This window comes from Heloderma suspectum, chromosome 2, assembly GCF_057233095.1.
Source record: "Heloderma suspectum isolate Gila_16-S chromosome 2, 16-S_ref, whole genome shotgun sequence".
NCBI classification, from domain to species: domain Eukaryota; kingdom Metazoa; phylum Chordata; class Lepidosauria; order Squamata; family Helodermatidae; genus Heloderma; species Heloderma suspectum.
Window position 1 is genome coordinate 364,577,965 of NC_139459.1, and position 23,267 is coordinate 364,601,231.

Genomic DNA, 23,267 nt, shown 5'->3' on the forward strand with positions numbered 1-23,267 from the left:
CTACAACCGAAGATCTTTCCACACATGGAGCATTTCTAGGCTTCTCCTGCTATGAATTACTTGATGTTTTTGAAAACTTCCACTATCGCTGAAACTCTTTCCACGCTCTGAGCTTTTATATGGTTACTCCCCTATGTGAATTCTTCAATGGCTGTTAAGGTTTTTGTTATGACAGAAGCTCTTTCCACACTTATGAGTCTCTTACGATGAATTCTTTGATGTCATTTAAGGCTTCCGATGCCATTGAAACTCTTTCTGTACTCAGAGCATTTATAGAACATTTCTCACCTGTGTGAATTCTTTGATGTCTTTTAAGGTGTGTTCCCCGACTGAAGCTCTTTCCACATTCAGAGCATTTATAAGGCTTCTCCCCTATGTGGATGTTTTGATGCCTGGTTAGGCTTGTGCTCCGACTGAAGCTCTTTCCACAATCAGAGCAGATATAGGGCTTCTCCCCTGTGTGAATTCGTTGATGTCTTTTGAAGCCTCCAATGTAACTGTAACTCTTTCCACATTCAGAGCATTTATAGGGCTTTTCTCCTGTGTGAATTTTTTGATGCCTTTTAAGGCTTCTGATGCCAATGAAACTCTTTATACACTCTGAGCATTGGTAAGGCTTCTCCCCTGTGTGAATTCTTTGATGACTTTTAAGGCTTCCAGTATCAGTGAAACTCTTTCCACAGACTGAGCATTTATATGGTTTCTCCCCACTGTGGATTCTTTGATGTTGTTTAAGGTGTGCATGCTGATTAAAGCTTTTCCCACACACAGGGCATTTATAGGGCTTTTCCCCTGTGTGAATTCTTTGATGCCGTTTAAGGATGTACCTACCACATAAACTCTTTCCGCACTCAAAGCATTTATAGGGCTTTTCCCCTGTGTGAATTCTTTGATGCACTTTAAGCGTACTGCTAAGACTGAAATTTTTCCCACACACTAAGCACTCATAGGGCTTCTCTCCTGTATGAACTCTTTGATGACTTTTAAGGTGTGTGCTCCAACCAAAACTCTTCCCACATTCAGAGCACGTATAAGGCTTCTCCCCTGTGTGGATTTTTTGGTGGCTCGTAAGGTTTGTGCTCCGAGTGAAGCTCTTTCCACACTCAGAGCATTTATACGGCTTCTCCCCCGTGTGAATTTTTTGATGCTCTTTAAGGTTTTTTCTACGAATGAAGCTCTTTCCACACTCAGAGCATTCCAGGAGTTTTTCCCTGTTGTGAATACTGCTTTTGTTTCCTTCAAGATATTCATTTAGTATTGGAATTTTATGGGAGCAAGATCCTTGAAAAGCATTTGATTTATTCCCCCATGTCTGTTTTTCTTCATTTTTCATTCTCTGCTCTCTGCCCTCTTTGTGGTTCTCCCATCCATCACCTGAAGAAATCAAAAGAGAAATCTGATCAGGGAGGAACAAATCCTCAAATCTGGGAACAAACTGAATTCAGTAAATGAATTTGGACTAAATGAGGAGAAAATACTTACTGGGGAGGCAGGTCCTTCCAAATATATTAAGAGAGCAATCCTATGGCCCCTGGACATAATCTGGGGGGCCATACGATTGTTCAGTTTCCTGACTCTGACCGCAAAGCCAGGGAATCGTGCTCTCCACCCCCTTGTAGCTGGTGCGGAGAGAAACACGCTGGCTAACTCTGCATGCTCAGAAACCGGGAGCACAGAGATGGGGAAAAGGGGGCATTCCCAGGGGCGGGGAGGGGAGGAGACAAGAGGGCAGGCATATGACATATCCTATATCCACCCCAGTCTTCTTCCGTCCCCGAAACCTCTGCTAGACGGGTGAAATAGCCTCTGATGGTCAGTAGAACCGACAACCAGAGTGGCGTACAGGGTTGTAGGTACTTTGCATGCTTGAGAGTCCAAGAGACTTTGTCAAAACAATTATGCCATAAAGTACAAAAGTTTGACTCTCTGGACATCTTACAAAAGTTGTGGCATCTCCAAAACTGCCAGTCTTATGCAGATCTGCTGGTTTGGGGTTGGCCCCATTTAAAGCAGTCAGACGGGATATTTTAAGATGCAGGACGGTGATCTCTACCAAATGGTACCAGTTTCAGCCACGTACCTAATGACATAATGAATGGGAGGGGTCACAAAGCGTATGCCCCAACGAAATCAGTCCGACAGGACAGTCTGGAATTAAATACACGATTCCCAAACATATACTTATTGTTTCATCCTTATGATGTATATGGGTTGCCATGTATTACACCTTGCTTATCGTTCCAGAATCTCCTAAATCGCTCCCATTCCTGTTTTGTTTATTTATCCTGTATCTTCCCTGCTTAACCCAGAGAACCCATGTAATTTTACTCAAGGTTACCAAATCCCACATGTTAATATACCACTCTTTTAGTCCAGGAATGTCTTTTCCTTTCCAATATATGGCATAAAGAAGATGTGACAGTAATACCATATAAAAGGGTAGTTTTTCTTTGGTACTGCATCTTTCAGATAAGTAATAAAAAAATTCTAGGATCCAACGGTATAGTATATTGCCGAATATTACCTATATTAAAAATAATTTCTTTCCAGGACCTACCTTATAATTTAAGTATTCTGACATGGGTTCTTGGAATATAAAACAGTAAGGATAGCCCTGCTGGATCAAAGCACGGTCCATTCAGTCCAGCATTCTATCCCCATAGTGGCTAAGCAGCTGCTCCAATAGGAAGCTCACAAAGAGGACATGAGCACAAAAGCACCCGCCCACTAGTGTGCCCCACCAGCTCCCACACAGAGGCATACCTATACCTCTGATACTAGAAGCAGGTCACTGGTTCAGTCCCTGGCATCTCCAAATGATGGCACTCAAACAGCAGAGCTGGAACAACCTGCACCTGAGAGCTTGCAGGGCCACTCCAAATGAAAGTAGATACTAACTGGGAAGTAAGGTATTTAAGGCCTTGTGCCCATTAAATTTCCTCCTTCATCGAGACACAAACATCACCTTTCCCAGTTGACAAGAGTTCCTCCAACTATTCCCTGTTCATTTGACTGGTCTCTCAAGAGGGTGACATTCAGCCAGAAAAATGGCCTGCCAGATGAATGCAGAACCTAAGTCGCCTGGCAACATGTTGCAAAACACACAAGCGCCTACTTGCTGATCTCCCCGCTTCCTTGGAGCAGCCGAGAGATGGATTTTCCCCTACCACCTGCCAGGACCTGAGGTCAGTTCTGGGAAGAGGAAGCCCTTTTTTGGAGGACAGAAGTAAGAGAAATTACTTCCAGCACTTCCAATTATAACCAACAATTAGGGATTTATAGAATAATAGAATAGTAGGGTTGAAAGGGGCCTACAAGGCCATCAAGTCCAACCCCCTGCTCAATGCAGGAATCCAAGTCAGAGCATCCCTGACAAACGGCTGTCCAGCCTCGTCTTGAAGGCCTCCAGTGTGGGAGAGCCTACCACCTCCCGAGGTAATTTGAAACCACGCTGCCTGAATCTTTCCCCCCAGCCCCATAAACGTCAAAGAAAGGATGGCAGCAGCTTGTAAGTGTCCTCACCAATAAAAAATTACTATTATTAGAAAAGGAGAGGTCCCTGCCCCACAGAGCTTACAATCTAAAATTCCACATAGGGGAAACAACCGAGGATAAGCGGAGGCCGGGGTAGAGAGGGAAGCAACATGTGGTTGTTTCAATGGCAGGTGCTTAGACTTAGAGGCTGAGATACAGTGGTAAGAGGTGGGACGCAGTGTATATGTGCCAAAGGCTTCAGAGAAAAGGAGGGTTTTCAGGAAAGTGTGGAAGGAAGGAAAAGAGGCATATTCTTAAACCTTTAGATGTAATGATGGCCACCAACAGATATGGCTTTAAAAGGGGATTAGACAACTTCATGGAGAAGGTGTGAATGGCTACAAATCATGGTGACCGCAGGCCTTTGAAAACCAGCTGATGCAAAATAACATCAAAAGAGACTATTGCGCTCATGTCCTGCTTTTGAGCTTCTACTAAGCATCTTGCCAGCTCCTGAGGGAAACAGGATGCTGGACTGGAGAGGCCTCTTGTCTGACCCAGCACAACTCTTGTTATGTTACAAGCAGGCAAAGAGGGCTCATTACCCAGAGAGGCCAGGTTCGCGCAGGTCTCCTCCATGACTTCCCTGTGTAGAGCCCTCTGGCCTGGATCCAACAGGGCCCACTCCTCCTCTGTGAAATGCACAGCCACGTCCTCAAAGGTCACGAGACCCTGAAAGAAGAAGAAACGTGTCGTCCTAGCAGATAATGTAAACATTAAAAAAAGCAGTAAAGGCGAGGTTGGTGGAGATTGTCCTGCAGGATCCAAAGGGGAATGAATGGTGCCCTTTCGGGACAGCTTGCAGAGAAGGAAAGGGAAGGAGGCCGCATCTTTGAGGCCCGAGGGTGTATGCAGGGCATGGAGGCGCCCGGGCGCTCTGCTTCCCGTATCCCCTCAATGGTCCTTCCCATACCTGTTCTGGCTTCACAAGGGCTGTTGCCACTTGACCACAAAGGGAAGGCGGCCCAGAAGGAGCCCACAGAGTCATTTCACTGGCTCTGAGTGACGTTCCCTTTCCTGTGAGGAAGACAATGAAGGTGGGAAGATAGTTTATACTTCACAAGCAAAGTTCCTTGAGTGAAACTGGTCTCTGTATTTTAGGGCATAATGTAAGGTTGCTGGTTTAGACTCGTGTCAAGTCTTCACCTCTGGAAACACAACTCCTCTTTCCATCCGCTACAGAGGCTAGAGAGAAGTGTCCCCTCCCTACAGAGGCTCAAGGGGAACATAAAAAGCAGCCTGCGGATTGCCAGCATATACAAGAGGAGGAAGAAATAGGCCCCTCTAAGCCTTACCCAGGGAGGTGGCACCTCCGTCACCCTCCTGCACAATCCCCCTGCACAGCGGCCTTAGAGAGAAGTGTCCCCTCCCTACAGAGGCTCAAGGGGAACTTAAAAAGCAGCTTGCGGATTGCCAGCATATACAAGAGGAGGAAGAAATAGGCCCCTCTAAGCCTTACCCAGGGAGGTGGCACCTCTGTCACCCTCCTGCACAATCCCCCTGCACAGCGGCCTTTGCGTGGTGTCCCACGGAGCATTCTCTGCCTGAGGAAAATCCGCGGCTGCTTTGGCCAACGCCCCCTGCACCTGGAGTGAGGAGCCCAGGAAAGGAAGGGGGAAGAAGGATTAGGCAAGAAAAGAAGCAGGGCAGCCAAGGCCAGCAACAGCGTTTCTCCATTTGCTTGAACTCATCCCTGACATGAGAGGAGCACTAGAACAAGGCATGTCAAGCTCCTCCCTAAAGCCAGTCCGAAAAAGGGACATTCGCAGATGAAGGGTTCCCCCCTCCCCTGGAAACTTGTTTTCATTAATTGACTCGATTTATACCACACCTTTCTACCCCAAAATGGTGCTCAGAGTGGCTAACAATAACAAGACCCCAAAATTAAAAGAAAAACTGAAGTGAAACCATCATAAAAACAAGCACATTAAAGAGCCACCTTAAAAACACAACACTAAAAGAAATCACAACAGCAGCCAATCTGACAGACCAGCTGACATGCCAAAGGCCTGCTTGAATGAAAACGTATTTGCCACCAGGCAGGACAGCTAAAAGGGGGCCAGCCTAGCCTCCCTTGGCCGGGGGTTTTAGAGCTGGGAGCAGCCACCAAAAAGGCCCTCTCTTGCACCTCCACCAAATGGGCCTCCGATGTTGGAGGGACAGAGAGAAGTACTTGACAAGCCCCTTCAAGTGAAGCAGTTTGGGTGCATATGAACACTACTCCTGTTCTGCCGGGGGACAGTGCCAATCGATAAAATGGGATCCCCCCCCCCCTTCTCTGGAACTTTGAAAGCCCCTTCAGGGTTCTTGTGATCCCACAAGAGGGCCGCTCCACACAAAAACTTAGGGAGAGCCACGCTGGAGCAGACCAAGGGTCCATCTAGTCCAGCATTCTGTTCACACAGTGGCCAACCAGCTGTTGACTGGGAACCCACAAGCAGGGCACGAGTGCAGCAGCACCCTCCTGCCCATGTTCCCCAGCAATGGGTGTATACTGCGTCTGGCACTGCATACTGCCGCTGATAGTGGACGTAGCCTATAGCCATCAGGACTGGTAGCCACTGATAGCCTTCTCCTCCAGGAATTTCTCCCTTTCTGAAGCCATCCAGATCGGTGGCCATCACTACACCCTGTGGTAGCGAATTCCAGAGTTCAACGCTGCACTGCTTGAAGAAGTCCTTCCCTTTATCTGTCCGGAATCTCCCACCGATCAGCTTCATGGGATCACCCCACTGGATTCCAGTATTTTGAGAGAGGGGGGAAATGTCTCCCTCTCCACATTCTCCACTCCATGCACCACTTTGTACACCTCTATCATGTCTCCCCTCACCCGCCTTTTTTCCAAGCTAAACAATCCCCGCTGTTGTAACCGTCGCTCATCGGGGAGTTGCTCCAGCCCCTTGATCGCGTTAGTTGCCCTTTTCTGCACTGTGTCCAGCTCTACACTATCCACGCAGTCAGGCCCTTTGTTCTTCGGAGGAGTGCGGGGCAGCTGGGACGTCCCTTCCTTGGATGACCGCCAGAAAGGGATGGGTTCCTGGTGGGCACTTTTAGGATGCTGTCCCACACATTCTCAGCCCCCCAAAGCACTCAGAATGAAACCCTCTCACCTCCTCCTCCTCCTCCTTTATGTCCTCCAACGGTGTCAGCAGTAAACCCCCAGGCAGGGCCACCACCTGGGAACCAAGGACGTTCTTCTCCGCCGCTTTCCCCCAGAATTCCCCGCTGCTCCCAGCCTCAGGGCCTCTTCCTGCTTCATGCCCAGCCGAAACTTCCTCCTCCGCCTTCACTCCGTGCCCGACAGAAGCCTCAAACGGGGCTGAGGGAAGCCATTCTGCCGCCATTCCTTTCTCGAGGGAAGGCCTGCGCAAACATGGGCAGCCAGTAAGCCCCACAAAGCCACCGATTGATCAGATATCGCACAACTGTGCTCCTGAGGCAGGAAGATATTGCACAAGTTAAAGCAGATGATGCTGAGCAGCAACCAGCCCTTCGCTCTCTCGGAAGAGATAACCATGAGGAGGGGTGGGGAATTTAGGGATTTTAGTCGATTTAGCGGTATATCAAGAACGCCAATAAATAAATAAACTTCAGGACCTCCAGACCTTTTCGCCCACAACTCCCATTGGCCCCAGCTCGCATCAGCCACAAGTTGCCCACCCGTGAACTGGGAGGTGGAAGGTGGCTTTTACTCCTGAGCACCACTGCTCAAAGCCCACATCCAGCTGGCAACCACAGCACCCTGGCCCGTCCCGAAGAAGCTCTCTTCCCGCCCCCGCCCTCTTCCTTCCTTCCTTTCTTCCTTCCTTCCTTCCACTGATTCCCCCTCTCGCACCACAGCTGCCTACCCAGAGCCCACACCCAGGCCCCGTTCTTTTCCCTCTCCTCAGTGTAAACATAAACCAGTTTGAAACTGGTTTCACCGTATCCACATTCCCAGGACAGGGGCTTGGCTTTTGCCCCCAGGAAGAGCCTGCCGGGATCTCCTGAACTGGCAGGGACGAGGAAAGAAACTCTGTGATGTGGATGCTGTGCAGGAACCAGAACCTGAACCAGAACCGACCACCTGCTCCCCTGGCTTGCGTGTCCAATCCAGGCTAACCCTCCACGGCAGCTCTTGGACTCATCCCGATGCGCTCTGGAGGGAGGTTTCTACAAGGGGGGGTGGAGGTGGAGCCAGCCCCCCCCGCGGCCCTTTTTTATCCCCACACCTCCCCCCACACGCACACCGCCCAGATCTGAGCAGAGGCAGAGACTGTCGGCGGTGCAGGGGGTGGGGTGGTCCCCCAACGGGCCACGTGGCAGCGCTGCGGGCCCCGGATCCTGCGGCTTCCCAGGTGGATGCCTACTGGGGATCCCGCCCCGCCCCGCCCCGCCCGGTCAATGCGTTGCCCGGGGAGCCGCCCCACGGGAGGCCACTGTGCTGGGCCTGAGTGCAAATGCTGCCCGCTCCCCTCCTCCGCGAGCGGCGGGGCGACTGCCGCCTCCGGAAGGGCTCACCGCGGCAGCCCGCCCGCGGGAGCACACGCCGCCTCTGCGCGCTGGCCCTCCCGCGCCGCGCCGGGCCGCCCCCCTCCCGGCCGCCCCGTCCTGCCCCGTCGGCGGCCCTCGCGCCTCCGCGAGGCTGGGAGCCAGGCGCGCCCGCCGTCGCCGGTTGCTGGGCGGGAGAGGGGAGGAGAGCGGCAGCCGGGGTCGCCCGCGGCCCGCGGGGCTGTGTCTTGGCGGCCGCGCCGGGCAGGCCGGCGGAACCGCGGGCGGCGGAGGGCCCGCTTCGCGAGACGCGGCGGAAGGGCCGTCCTCCGCGGCCTGGCTGGGCCTCCCGGGGGCGCCCGGGGCCTCTTCCCGGGCAAAGGCGCGGCGCCGCCGCCGCCTGGCTGAGGCGGGCAGGGCTGCGGCTGGTCCGGAGGGCCCGGATGGGCCTTGGCGGGATGCCCGAGCCGCGGAGAGGTGGGGAGGGGCCGGGGGGCTTCTGCTCCCCGGGAGGGGGCTGCTGCCAGCGAAGGGCCGGGGCCCGGGATGGCTTTCCCCGCATCCGCAGTGTGGGAGCGCGCAGGCCTGCGGGGCTGCTTTGGTGCTGCAGCATCAGTTCGCTTTTCACGCCTTTCATTTAGCGGTGACTCCGGATTCCACGTCGCGTCGGAACTCTGTATCTGGAGCTCCCAGCAGGAGGTTATTTTTGGAAAAACCAGGTGTGAGAGACTCCCATTTGGGCTGGGAAGGGGGCCTGGGGGGAATGCTTAGACCCCCACAGTGGCCCTCCCCCTCATTCCCCGGCCCCCGATGCCAATCGGGGAGCCCCACAGGCGCGTTTGTAAGAGGGGAATTACCTTGGGGACGTGCCTGGCCCCGATTCAGATCCGATTTTCTGACACCGATGCAAATCGGGGAGCCCCACAGGCGCCTTTACAAGAGGGGAATTACCTTGGGGACGTGCCTGGTGATTTTATTCTGTCAAACAGTTTTATTCTGTGAAACAAATTATTCTAAATTGAGAACCGAAATAGGAATTCTCTGAAATAAGCCAAGTAAGGAGGTACAGGTCTTCCTTATCACATTTTGGTGGTCCCAATCGGTGGACTGCCCCTTCCCCACGTGTTTTGGGTTCTGGAAAGTTCTCCCTCCCTGGGTCCTTTAATTCTCCATCTTTACTGACTTCCTCTACCTAGGGAGCTTCTTCTACACACATAAACACACACACAAGAATGGAGAAGGACCTCCATTTTCTCCGAGTGGCCCCATTTCACTGCCCTACCGCTCAACATACGGACACCCATTTTGAGACGAGAAGGAATTATGACTGTTAATCATAAAATGTGGATTATTTATGCCTGAACATTGTGCACATCCGATGTTGCCTTGTACTGAATCAGACCGTTGGTACCTGGACCCCAGCACCAGTCTTCCCAAACCAGACCCCTTCCAGGTATTTTGGACAGCACCTCCCAGGACTCCTGCCCGTTGGCTATGCTGGCCGGGACAGCTGGGAGTTGAAGTCCAAACATGTGGGCAGCCCCTGGTTGGAGAGGGTTGAGATACTGCGCCAGGTGGCCTCAATCCCCCTCCAATTATGCCCCTGCAGTTGCTTTGTGTTAGGAATCTTCGGTGCAGCACAGGGAAGTCCAACACAGTCACGGTGGACATCAAAAGAGGAATTCGCTACCACAAGACCTAGTGATGGCCAGCAGTTTGGAAAGCTTTAAAACGGCTTTTTAAACAAAGTAGACACATTACTGCAGGATAAGGCGATCAATGGCTACTAGTCCTGATGGCTATATGCCACCTCCAGTATCTGAGGCTGTATGCCTGTGTACACCAGTTGCTGGGGAACATGGGCAGAACACTGCTACTGCACTCGTGTCCTGCTTGTGGTTTTCCTATTGGGGAAGCCGGTCAGCCACTGTGTGAACAGATTGCTGGACTAGGTGGAGCCTTGGTCTGATCCTGCTGGGCTCTTCGTATGGTCTTAAGCATTCCATGGAGAGGGACAGGAAGGTCTTTAGAAAGGTAGATGTTGCTAGATTTGGATTGCTTATGAATAATGAAACTGAGAAACCTTAATCAACAATGAAGGGCAGGCAGCTGCAGAGTGTGAAGAACTCATCGGTTGGGTTTCTTTCTTTCTTACATTTATATGCCACCCTTCAACCAGGTTGATTTTAAAGTCGGTCTACGACTCATAAAAACAACCACTGAAACACAGACCGACTATGAAACAGACCATTAACACTCAATGCCTGGGAAGACATACCTGGTTTTGCCAGGCGCCCGAAGGATAGCCGTGTTGGCCCCACCGTCCTTGGAGAAGAGTGTTGCGTAGTTGTGCTGTTGCCCCCCAAACCCCTCATCCTCCGTGATGTCAGCCTCACCTCAGATGGGAGAGGCACAGGGAGCAGGGCCTCCATGGGAAGGACAAAGGAGCAGGCTGCCTGTTGGAAGGAACGGCAGGCATGTATCCGAGCGTCCCTGGGAAGAAGAGTGAATCCGTTCCTTTCCCCATGCATGTCTCTGTGCCCACAGGGGAGGCTTGTGCTCCTTGGTACACGCCACAAGCCTTTCACATTTCTTGTTAGCTCCGTAAAGGGACTGCACCATTATCCGCTACAGCCCACAAGCTCCAGCGATGTGCGTTCTTCAGGACACTTTGAAATGGAAAAGTTTCCAGACTGTTTCCCACTGCTTGAAATCTCACTTGCAAGCTTATTTGACTTACAGCTAGTAAACAGCGTGTTGAAAGAAAACAAAAGTATGCTCATTTAAATGGTATTCTCTCAGCTTGATAAATACCTGGAAGGCTTTTCCAAAAGCTCAAAGTGGTTAGACTTAAATATCTGATTAGGAAAACACACACACACACACAGAGTGCCCTTCGGTTGCAAACCAGTTGACTGGACCCCCTAAAGCAGGGGTCCCCAATCTTTTTGGGCCTGTGGGCACATTTGGGAATTTGAGAAGCTGGTGTGGGTACCACCACAAAATGGTGATTTAGGGGATCACCGCTTTGGCGTCCACCTGTTGCATCTGTGAATCCTAGGGTGCGCCTTATTCAGCAAAAACGTTTGTTGTTTCTATTGGACACTGCAACATCTCTTTAATAAGTGATTGTCTAATTTGGCTGGTTGCTAGCATTGCAATAAAGCTAATGCTGCTTTTATTTAAACGTATATTCTGGCAACGTCCAGTGGTTGTTCCTTTTGGGGAGGAAGTTATTACACAGAAAAATGTTTTATGGGACAGTCTTTAATATTCACTGTTGTACACGCTTTAAAAAATTATTTACCTGCTTCATGGAAATTAACAAATGGACAGCGTAAATGGATTCCCTGCACTCTTTTGACCGCTCAGAGACTGATATGACAACACTGGAAGGATAAACTCACCTCCTATAATGCGAAGGATTGAGGACCTTACAACACTTTCAATACTGGAACGGGTAGCATACATAAAAAGGTAAAGGTGTCCCCAACCAGTCGTGTCCAACTCTAGGGTGCGGTGCTCATCCCCGTTTCTAAGCCAAAGAGCCAGCGCTGTCCAAAGACGCTTCCGTCGTCATGTGGCCGGCATGACTGAACACCGAGGTGCACGGAATGCTGTTACCTTTCCCGCCAAAGCAGTACCTATTTATCTACTTGCAATTTCTTGCTTTCGAACAGCTAGGTTGGCAGAAGCTGGGACTGAAGACAGGAGCTCACGACACGCAGCACTCGGGTCTCGAACTGCCGACCTTCCAGTCTGCAGTTCAGCGTCTTAACCTTCAAATGGATACGTATTTGGATATTTGCTCCACTCTTGTTGAAGCCCACGTAGAATTGCTGGAAAGTTGTATGCATTTCATACAAATTCATGTATGTCTATTTAAACAGTAATACAAATAAAAATGTGGGTGCCGCGGGCGCTGCGTTGAGGACTGCTGCCCTATAGTGGTGATCCTTGTTAACATTTCCAGCAGAGATTACAGGACCAATATCCCCAAGCACTTTCCTGGCCAGATTTATCATACTTCCAACTAGGAAAGTGCATCGTTAATGATTCACTGAAATTAATAAACTGTGTACCCGGCCCGTCTTCTCACCCCCATTGCATTTTCTCATCATACACACTGAGCGTGCTTGCTCAGAACTGGACCGAGAGAGTTGAGGGTGAGTAGCCAAATGGGCTCAGTGGGATTCAGGGAAATCCAGGTAAAGCAGGGAAAAGGAGATGCTTCCAGGCACAGTGGATTGAAGCCTGAGCAGGAGCTGCTGCCCACGCTCCCAGCAGTGTCTTCCGTTGCTGCGGGAGCCTGGAGCCAAAGAGAGCCGCCTGCCCGGAGCTTTGGTGGCCTCAGGAAACATGAACGGTCAGGAGGGGAGGAGGAGACATTCAGGACAAAAAGCAGACGAAGAAGCAGCCATCATCATATACATTAAAAACATTACTGCAGGAAGCAGACAAGAAGACTGAGGGAGATATGATAGCGCTCTTCAAGTCCGTGAAAGGTGGTCACAGAGAGGAAGGCCAGGATCTCTTCTCGATCATACCAGAGTGCAGGACACAGAATAATGGGCTCAAGTTATGTGGGGGAAACTACGTGGAACCAAAAGGGAATGAGAACCACCCTCGCCCAAAGGACGAGGCTGGTGGTCAATGTATCTGAAATCACACTTTATTACCCGGACATGTATACACGGCTAGACCGCAAAGGAACTACAATATGGGAACAGGTTACATGAGGTTTTCAAGGACAACAAAGTACATAGTAAAAATACAAAGAGAAAGCGCTTAGCCAATTTAAAGCTTACATATGTTATCTATATCCAATCACATTAGGGTTGGGGGTGCTCACATATGCATCAGTGCTCCCTGTGTATATCCCCCTTAACACAGCTGGGGCACAATGATCTGCAAATTCCTCCTGCCAGGCAGACCCTTATCTCAGTAGGGAATGGGTTTTTGCCTACCCATTGCCTATGAGATAGGAATTGGAGCCCGCTTTCTCTGTGTGCAGGAATGTTTATTCTACCCTCTCACCCAGTTCTGTGTGTCTTGTCTGTCTCAGCTACTCCTTTACAATGTTCTCTGTATTTTTCCCTCTTGGAGACTTTTGTTCAGGCCTCATACTTTGCAGGCGCCTCACCACTCAAGACACTGGAAGATGCTGGCTCCAACTGAAGCCGATTGCTCATGGTCAGCCATGCTGACAGAAGTGTCACATTTTGCGCTGACCCTTACTGGGAATTGCTGCCATGTGTGAATTGTATGATTATTATTGAGATTTGATTGGTTACCAGTAATCTATTCCAATTAATTATCTGCTCTCTCTAGGGTGTGAATCTTTGAAAATGAAGTGTGTTCCTCCTCAAGATCTTTCCACTTTTCAGTAATTGTGTATTGATGCCACCTAAGATGAGTCCTTTCCACCTCAGAGCATTGCAGTGCTTCTCCTGTGTGGATTCTGTCATGTGTTTTAAAGTGTGTGTTACAACTGAAGGTCTTTCCACACTGAGAGAATTTACAGGGCTTCTCCCCTGTGTGAATTCTTTGATGTGTCTTAAGGTGTGTTGACCTATTGAAGCTCTTTCCACACACACAGCATTTATAAGGCTTCTCCCCTGTGTGAATTCGTTCATGTCTTTTAAGGTTTCCAATAACACTGAAACTCTTTCCGCACTCAGAGCATTGATAGGGCTTCTCCCCTGTATGAATTCTTTGATGTATTTTCAAGACTCCGATAGCAATGAAACTCTTTCCACACTCAGAGCACTGATAGGGCTTCTCCCCTGTGTGAATTCTTAGATGCTGTTTAAATTGTGCGTGCCGACTGAACCTCTTTCCACACACAGAGCAATTATAGGGCTTCTCCCCTGTGTGAATTCTTTGGTGCTGTTTAAGGATGTTGCTATCACTGAAACTCCTTCCACACTCTAAGCATTGATAGGGCTTCTCCCCTGTGTGAATTCTTTGATGTCTTCTAAGGCTTCCAATAACACTGAAACTCTTTCCACACTCAGAGCATTGATAGGGCTTCTCCCCTGTATGAATTCTTTGATGTCTTTTCAAGCCTCGAATATCAATGAAACTCTTTTCACAGAGTGAGCATTTATACGGTTTCTCCCCAGTGTGGATTCTTCGATGCTGTTTAAAGTGTGAATGCTTACTAAACCTCTTTCCACACACAGAGCAATTATAGGGCTTCCCCCCTGTGTGAATTCTTTGGTGCTCCTTAAGGATGTTGCTATTACTGAAACTCCTTCCACACTCTAAGCATTGACAGGGCTTCTCCCTTGTGTGTATCCTTTGATGTGTTTTAAGGTTTCCAAGAACACCGAAACTCTTTCCGCACTCAGAGCATTTATAGGGCTTCTCCCCTGTGTGAATTTTTTGATGTGTCTTAAGGTGTGTTGACCTATTGAAGCTCTTTCCACACACACAGCATTTATAAGGCTTCTCCCCTGTGTGAATTAGTTGATGTGTCTTAAGGTGTGTTGACCTATTGAAGCTCTTTCCACACACACAGCATTTATAAGGCTTCTCCCCTGTGTGGATTAGTTGATGTGTTTTAAGGCTTCCAATAACACTGAAACTCTTTCCGCACTCAGAGCACTTATAGGGCTTCTCCCCAGTGTGGATTCTTTGGTGGACTTTAAGGATGTTGCTAGCACTGAAACTCCTTCCACACTCTAAGCATTGATAGGGCTTCTCCCCTGTGTGAACTCTTCGATGACTTTTAAGGTATGTGCGCCGACTGAAGCTCTTTCCGCATTCAGAGCACTTGTAAGACTTCTCTTCAGTGTGGATTTTCTGATGCCCACTAGGGCCTGTGCTCTGATAGAAGCTCCTTCCGCACTCAGAGCATTTATACGGCCTCTCCCATGTGGGAATTATTTCATGCTCTTTAGGTCTTCTGCTATCACTGACTCTTTTTCTGCACTCAGCGCATTCTGAGGTCTTCTTGCCTGTGTGGTTTCTTTGATGCACTTTAAAGATATTTCTAGAACAGAGATTCTTTCCACCCTCTGAGCAGTGATAGGACTCCTCATTTGTGCAAACTCTCTGATGTCTCTCTGATGTACTCTGACTGAAACCCTTTCCCCATTCTTCAGTTTTTGTTCTCTCCTCTTCACGGTTCCCCCACTCATCACCTGAAAAAATCAAATGGGAAATCTGATTAAGGAGGAACAGATCCTCAAATCAGGGAACAAACTGGATTCAATGAATGAATTTGGACTAAATCCGGAGAAAATGCTTCTTGGGGAGGCAGATCCTTGCAAATATATGAAATAGCCTCCGAAGGCTGGTAGAACCGAGAACCAGAGTGGCGTACAGAGCTTTAGATGCTTTGCATGCTTGCGGGTCCAAGAGACTTTGTCAAAACCATTATGCCATAAGACACAAAAGGTTTGACTCTCTGGACATCTTACCAAAGCTGTGGCATCTCCAAAACTGCCAGTCTTGTGCAGATCTGCTGGTTTGAGGTTGGCCCCGTTTGAAGCAGCCGCACTGTATATTTTAAGATGCAGGAAGGTGATGTCTACTCAACGGTACCAGTTTCATCCATGCACTGTATGGCATAATTCACAATCCCATTCAGGGAGGGGTCACAATGTGGGTCTGCGCCAACCAAATCAGTCAGATTGGACAGGCTGAAATTATACACTTTTCCCCAGCCCCTGCTGCTTGTTTCTTCCAAGAATCTTTTATTTATTTATTTCATTTCTATACCGTCCAATAGCCAAAGCTCTCTGGGCAGTTCACAAAAACTAAACCCAAAAAGCACAGGGGAAAACAATATAAAATATAAAAGCATTAAAACCACAATATACCAGTACAACTGTACTGGCCCCAGGAGCGTAATCAAGTCACCTGTAGTGTTAGAGGGGCCTAGAGATCCATAATGCTTATTAGTGCAATTCCCTTGCCAGTTGGCCTCTGAACATGGTGAGATGAGTCGAAAGGCCAATATCAAGATCTGCCTGGGAAGTGAAGGTTGTTCACCTTAAAGCGCCAGGTGGCTGGGCTGAGAACCAAAGACGTCTGGCCTATGCTGGGAATGAACGCTAGAGGGTGATTGCTGCTATTCGGCTGCCTCATTGTTAACATGTATTGCATACAACCCATTGTACCCCATGGCTCATGGTTCAGAGAAGCTGTCTGATCCAACCATCAGGTACGCCTGTGCAACTCGTACCCAATAAACTACTCCTTGTAAGTAAACCTTTGAGTCTGATTTATCACTGTCTTAGCACCTCTAACCTAAGAGTTCAATGCCCAAGGCCACGGCAATACGACACCCAGAATAAAAACAAAATCTTATGATGGAATTAGTGGCCTCGAAAGGGGGCTGTGTGTGTGTGAGGTGGGGACTTCCACCACCTACATGCCCAGACAGCCAAACCTTTTGTACTTTGTAGTTCAAGTATTCTAACACAGGTTCTAGGAATATAAAACACAAGAAGATAGCTCTGCCGGATCAGACCAAGAGCCCACCTAGTCCAGCATTCTGTCCAAGAAAACAGAAGGAGGTGAGCATCCAAAGTACATCACAATTAAGAGAAACGGGTTCTCAGGATGCAAGACTGAGTTTATTACTGGAAGCTCAACATGTTTCAGCCTTTCCCCCACTTATTTTAGGCCTTCTTCAGGGGGCAAAGAAAAAAGTCTGTAGAATCTTTTCAGCAAAAATTGACACGGGAGACAATCTTTTGCTGAAAGACTTCTGCAGACTGTTTCCTTTACCCCCTGAGGAAGGCCTAAACTAAGGGGAAAAAAGGCCGAAATGCATTGGGCTTCTTATAAAAAACTCAAACTTGCATACTGAGAACCTGTTTCTCTTCTTTTTGATCAGCATTCTGTTCACACAGTGGCCAACCAGTTGCCTGTGGGAGCCCACATGCTGGATATGAGTGTAACAACACACTCCCACTCATGTTCCCCAGCGGCTGGTACATGTCACGATACTGCTCCTCATTCTGGAAGCAGATCACTCGTTCAGTCCCTGACATCTCCAAACGGTTGCGCTCTAAGAGCACAGCTAGGACAACTAGCTCCTCCACCTGCGAGGTTGCAGGGCCATTCCCCCCAGCTCTCCCTGCTATAACGAGCAATTTGGGATTTCAAAAAACCAGCTTGCCTGATTCCCTGCCCCCACCCCCGCCCAGCACAAAGGTCAAAGGAAGGATGGCAACAGCGTGTAAGTGTCCTCTGTCCTCGCTGGTAGTTATTGTGATTTAAATGTACAGCATCCCCATTATGCATGGTGCTATACAGAATAGAAGAGATCAGGGCCCTGCTCCACAGGGCTTAAATTCATCGTAAGGGGAGCCACCTGGGAAGAGGAGGCTGGGTAAAGGGTATTAGAGAAATTCAGAGAGAACAGGGCTGTCAATGGCTACAAGTCATGATGGGTATATTATTCTGCCCCCAGGACCAGAGACAGCAGGCCTTTCAATACTAGCTGCTGGGAAGGAACGGCAGGTGAGACTACTGAACTCACGTCCCGCTTTTGTGCTTCTAATAAGCATCTTGTTGGCCACTCTGGGAAATAGGATGCTGGACTGGAGAGGCCTCTGGTCTGATCTAGCCGGGCTCTTCTTTTGCTATAAGTAGCACACAGACCCAGCTTCGCAAAGTCTAGAGCGGCCCTTAGTTTGATGTAGTGAAGTCTTCAAGCGAACCTACATGGCTTGAAGACACGTTATGCCTGCCCTGGCCCCGAGGCACAGCTCCTGCCATTGTGGCCCTCATAACCCCTTGAGGGAGGGGTCTGTCCACTTCATTCCCCTGAAGGGGGGGCTGCCGAGAAGAGGGCAGCCATCTCAGTCATTCCCTCAGACTACTTCCTCATGGCTTCAAACTGTACCAACTGCAAAACCCTCTCCTTGTTAAGGAAGTCGCCATGTAGTAACTGAATGTAGTACTGCAGGCTTCAACTTCCCAGAGAAATTTCATTACAATTACCACATTTTAAAAAACAAATAAACCTGCGGTGTACACCCGTAAGGTCCCCTTCGTCTTCATGCCAAGTTTCAGGTAGCTTCAGATGTTTAGGTTTCACCGTCTTGGAGGACATACAAACAAACACTTCCATTGACGTGTAGGCTGGCATTTTGTTTCAAGATGGCGGTCGAAATTTTCACTATGCCAAAACTACCCCAGACAGAGGTACAACAAATCCTGAACATTTCATAAGAATCGGATGTACACTTTTCGAGTCTATCGAGAACATACAAACAAACATTTCCATACAATACAATATGAATACAATATGAAAAGATAAGGCAAAGGTCTGATCCAGCAGGGCTCATTACCCAGAGAGGCCAGGTTCGCGCAGGTCTCCTCCATGACTTCCCTGTGTAGAGCCCTCTGGCCTGGATCCAGCAGGGCCCACTCCTCCTCCGTGAAATGCACAGCGACGTCCTCAAAGTTCACAAGACCCTGTAAGAAGAAGAAACGTTTCCTCCTAGCAGATAATGTAAACATTTTAAAAAAAAACCAGTAAAGGCGAGGTTGGTGGAGATTGTCCTGCAGGATCCAAAGCTGAATGAATGGTGCCCTTTCGGGACAGCTTGCAGAGAAGGAAAGGGAAGGAGGCCGCATCTTTGAGGCCCGAGGGTGTATGCAGGGCACGGAGGCGCCTGGGCACTCTGCTTCCCGTCTCCCCTCAATGGTCCTTCCCGTACCTGTTCTGGCTTCACGAGGGCTGTTGCCACTTGACCACAAAGGGAAGGCGGCCCAGAAGGAGCCCACAGAGTCATTTCACTGGCTCTGAGTGATGTTCCCTTTCCTGTGAGGAAGACAGTGAAGGTGGGAAGATAGTTTATACTTCACAAACAAAGTTCCTTGAGTGAAACTGGTCTCTGTATTTTGGGGCATAATGTAAGGTTGCTGGTTTAGACTCGTGTCAAGTCTTCACCTCTGGAAACACAACTCCTCTTTCCATCCGCTACAGAGGCTAGAGAGAAGTGTCCCCTCCCTACAGAGGCTCAAGGGGAACATAAAAAGCATCCTGCGGATTGCCAGCATATACAAGAGGAAGAAGAAATAGGCCCCTCTAAGCCTTACCCAGGGAGGTGGCACCTCCGTCACCCTCCTGCACAATCCCCCTGCACAGCGGCCTTCGTGTGGTGTCCCACGGAGCATTCTCTGCCTGAGGAAAATCCGCAGCTGCTTTGGCCAACGCCCCCTGCACCTGGAGTGAGGAGCCCAGGAAAGGAAGGGGGAAGAAGGATTAGGCGAGAAAAGAAGCAGGGCAGCCAAGGCCAGCAACAGCGTTTCTCCATCTGCTTGAACTCATCCCTGACATGAGAGGAGCACTAGAACAAGGCATGTCAAGCTCCTCCCTAAAGCCAGTCTGAAAAAGGGACATTTGCGGATGAAGGGTTCCCTCCTCCCCTGGAAACTCGTTTTTATTAATCGACTCGATTTATACCCCACCTGTCTACCCCAAAATAGTGCTCAGAGTGGCTAACAATAACGACCCCAAAATTAAAAGAAAAACTGAAGTGAAACCATCATAAAAACAAGCAAATTAAAGAGCCACTTCAAAAACACAACACTAAAAGAAATCACAACAGCAGCCAATCTGACAGACCAGCTGACATGCCAAAGGCCTGCTTGAATGAAAACGTATTTGCCACCAGGCAGAAGGACAGCCGAAAGGGGGCCAGCCTAGCCTCCCTTGGCCGGGGGTTTTAGAGCTGGGAGCAGCCACCAAAAAGGCCCTCTCTTGCATCTCCACCAAATGGGCCTCCGATGTTGGAGGGACCGAGAGAAGTACTTGACAAGCCCCTTCAAGTGAAGCAGTTTGGGTGCATATGAATGCTACTCCTGTTCTGCTGGGTGGACAGTGCCAATGGATAAAATGGGATCCCCCCCCCCCTTCCCTGGACCTTTGAAAGCCCCTTGAGGTTTCTTGTGATCCCACAAGGAGGGCCACTGCACATAAAAACATAGGAAGAGCCACGCTGGAGCAGACCAAGGGTCCATCTAGTCCAGCATTCTGTTCACACAGTGGCCAACCAGCTGTTGACTGGGAACCCACAAGCAGGGCACGAGTGCAGCAGCACCCTCCTGCCCATGTTCCCCAGCAATGGGTGTATACTGCGTCTGGCACTGCATACTGCCGCTGATAGTGGACGTAGCCTATAGCCATCAGGACTGGTAGCCACTGATAGCCTTCTCCTCCAGGAATTTCTCCCTTTCTGAAGCCATCCAGATCGGTGGCCATCACTACACCCTGTGGTAGCGAATTCCAGAGTTTAACTCTGTGCTGCGTGAAGAAGTCCTTCCCTTTATCTGTCCGGAATCTCCCACCGATCAGCTTCATGGGATCACCCCACTGGATTCCAGTATTTTGAGAGAGGGGGGAAATGTCTCCCTCTCCACATTCTCCACACCATGCACCACTTTGTACACCTCTATCATGTCTCCCCTCACCCGCCTTTTTTCCAAGCTAAACAATCCCCGCTGTTGTAACCGTCGCTCATCGGGGAGTTGCTCCAGCCCCTTGATCGCGTTAGTTGCCCTTTTCTGCACTGTGTCCAGCTCTACACTATCCACGCAGTCAGGCCCTTTGTTCTTCGGAGGAGTGCGGGGCAGCTGGGACGTCCCTTCCTTGGATGACCGCCAGAAAGGGATGGGTTCCTGGTGGGCACTTTTAGGATGCTGTCCCACACATTCTCAGCCCCCCAAAGCACTCAGAATGAAACCCTCTCACCTCCTCCTCCTCCTCCTTTATGTCCTCCAACGGTATCAGCAGTAAAACTCCAGGCAGGGCCGCCATCTGTGAACCAAGGACGTTCTTCTCCGCCGCTTTCCCCCAGAATTCCCCGCTGCTCCCAGCCTCAGGGCCTCTTCCTGCTTCATGCCCAGCTGAAACTTCCTCCTCCGCCTTCACTCCGTGCCCGACAGAAGCCTCAAACGGGGTTGAGGGAAGCCATTCTGCCGCCATTCCTTTCTCGAGGGAAGGCCTGCGCAAACATGGGCAGCCAGTAAGCCCCACAAAGCCACCGACTGATCAGATATCGCACAACTGTGCTCCTGAGGCGGGAAGATATTGCACAAGTAAAAGCAGATGATGCCGAAGAGCAACCAGCCCTTCGCTCTCTCGGAAGAGATAACCATGAGGAGGGGTGGGGAATTTAGGGATTTTAGTCGATTTAGCGGTATATCAAGAACGCCAATAAATAAAATAAACTTGAGGACCTCCAGACCTTTTCGCCCACAACTCCCATCGGCCCCAGCTCGCATCAGCCACAAGTTGCCCACCCGTGAACTGGGAGGTGGAGGGTGGTTTTTACTCCTGAGCACCACTGCTCAAAGCCCACATCCAGCTGGCAACCACAGCACCCTGGCCCGTCCCGAAGAAGCTCTCTTCCCGCCCCCGCCCTCTTCCTTCCTTCCTTCCACTGATTCCCCCTCTCGCACCACAGCTGCCTACCCAGAGCCCACACCCAGGCCCCGTTCTTTTCCCTCTCCTCAGTGTAAACATAAACCAGTTTGAAACTGGTTTCACCGTATCCACATTCCCAGGACAGGGGCTTGGCTTTTGCCCCCAGGAAGAGCCTGCCGGGATCTCCTGAACTGGCAGGGACGAGGAAAGAAACTCTGTGATGTGGATGCTGTGCAGGAACCAGAACCTGAACCAGAACCGACCACCTGCTCCCCTGGCTTGCGTGTCCAATCCAGGCTAACCCTCCACGGCAGCTCTTGGACTCATCCCGATGCGCTCTGGAGGGAGGTTTCTACAAGGGGGGGTGGAGGTGGAGCCAGCCCCCCCCGCGGCCCTTTTTTATCCCCACACCTCCCCCCACACGCACACCGCCCAGATCTGAGCAGAGGCAGAGACTGTCGGCGGTGCAGGGGGTGGGGTGGGGTGGGGTGGGGGTGGTCCCCCAACGCACCATGTGGCAGCGCTGCTGGCCCCGGATCTTGTTGCTTTCCAGAGAGATCCGGTGGATGCCTGCGAGGGATCTCTCCCTCCCTCTCTCTCACGCGTCTGAAGAAATCTGGCTCGATGCATGGATCCGATCCCCGCCGCGCCCCGCCGCCCGGTCAATGCACTGCCCAGGGAGATGCCCCACGGGGGGCCTCTGTGCCGGGCCCGAGCGCAAACGCTGCCCGCTCCCCTCCTCTGCGAGCGGCGGGGCGACTGCCGCCTCCGGAAGGACTCACCGCGGCACCCCGCCCGCAGGAGCACACGCCGCCGCTGCGCCGCTGGCCCTCCCGCGCCGGGCCGCCCCCCGGCTCCCCCGGCCGCCTCTGCAGAGGCCGGGGAGCCCGGCCAGGGCCCACGCGCGGGCGCTTTCGGCGGACGAGAGAAAGGCGCGCCGCTGTCGCCGGTTGCCGGGCAGGAGGGGGGAGCGGCAGCCGGGGCCGCCTCTGCCGCCCGCGGCCCACGAGGACTGGTGTCTGGAGAGGCCGCTGCGCGAGACGCGGCGGAAGGGCCGTCCTCCGCGGCCTGGCTGGGCCTCCCGGGGGCGCCCGGGGCCTCTTCCCGGGCAAAGGCGCGGCGCCGCCGCCGCCTGGCTGAGGCGGGCAGGGCTGCGGCTGGTCCGGAGGGCCCGGATGGGCCTTGGCGGGATGGCCGAGCCGCGGAGAGGTGGGGAGGGGCCGGGGGGCTTCTGCTCCCCGGGAGGGGGCTGCTGCCAGCGAAGGGCCGGGGCCCGGGATGGCTTTCCCCGCATCCGCAGTGTGGGAGCGCGCAGGCCTGCGGGGCTGCTTTGGTGCTGCAGCATCAGTTCGCTTTTCACGCCTTTCATTTAGCGGTGACTCCGGATTCCACGTCGCGTCGGAACTCTGTATCTGGAGCTCCCAGCAGGAGGTTATTTTTGGAAAAACCAGGTGTGAGAGACTCCCATTTGGGCTGGGAAGGGGGCCTGGGGGGAATGCTTAGACCCCCACAGTGGCCCTCCCCCTCATTCCCCGGCCCCCGATGCCAATCGGGGAGCCCCACAGGCGCGTTTGTAAGAGGGGAATTACCTTGGGGACGTGCCTGGCCCCGATTCAGATCTGATTTCCTGACCCCGATGCCAATCGGGGAGCCCCACAGGCGCCTTTACAAGAGGGGAATTACCTTATTTATTTATTTATTATTAAATTTATTAATCGCCCATCTGGCTGGTCACCCAGCCACTCTGGGCAATGTGCACCATACAATAAAAACAGTTTAAAACAATAAAATTCTACAATAAATACATTTTCTAAAATACCCTAACCCACCCCAATGCCTGCCTGAACATCAACGTTTTTAATGCACG

General features: G+C 51.0%; 1 protein-coding gene across 1 annotated transcript; it reads right to left on the bottom strand.

Moving 5' to 3' along the window:
* On the bottom strand, nt 1-22,769 carry LOC146355752 (uncharacterized). The gene is given in 17 exon segments (XM_084829967.1): nt 1-203; nt 206-275; nt 278-1,374; nt 4,080-4,206; nt 4,448-4,551; nt 4,994-5,120; nt 6,645-6,897; nt 8,035-8,745; nt 10,283-10,400; nt 12,684-12,717; nt 13,327-15,152; nt 18,318-18,444; nt 18,690-18,793; nt 19,072-19,198; nt 20,726-20,978; nt 21,912-22,536; nt 22,622-22,769. Coding segments are annotated over 17 exon segments (6,054 nt in total).
* Nucleotides 22,770-23,267: the final 498 nt, after the last annotated feature.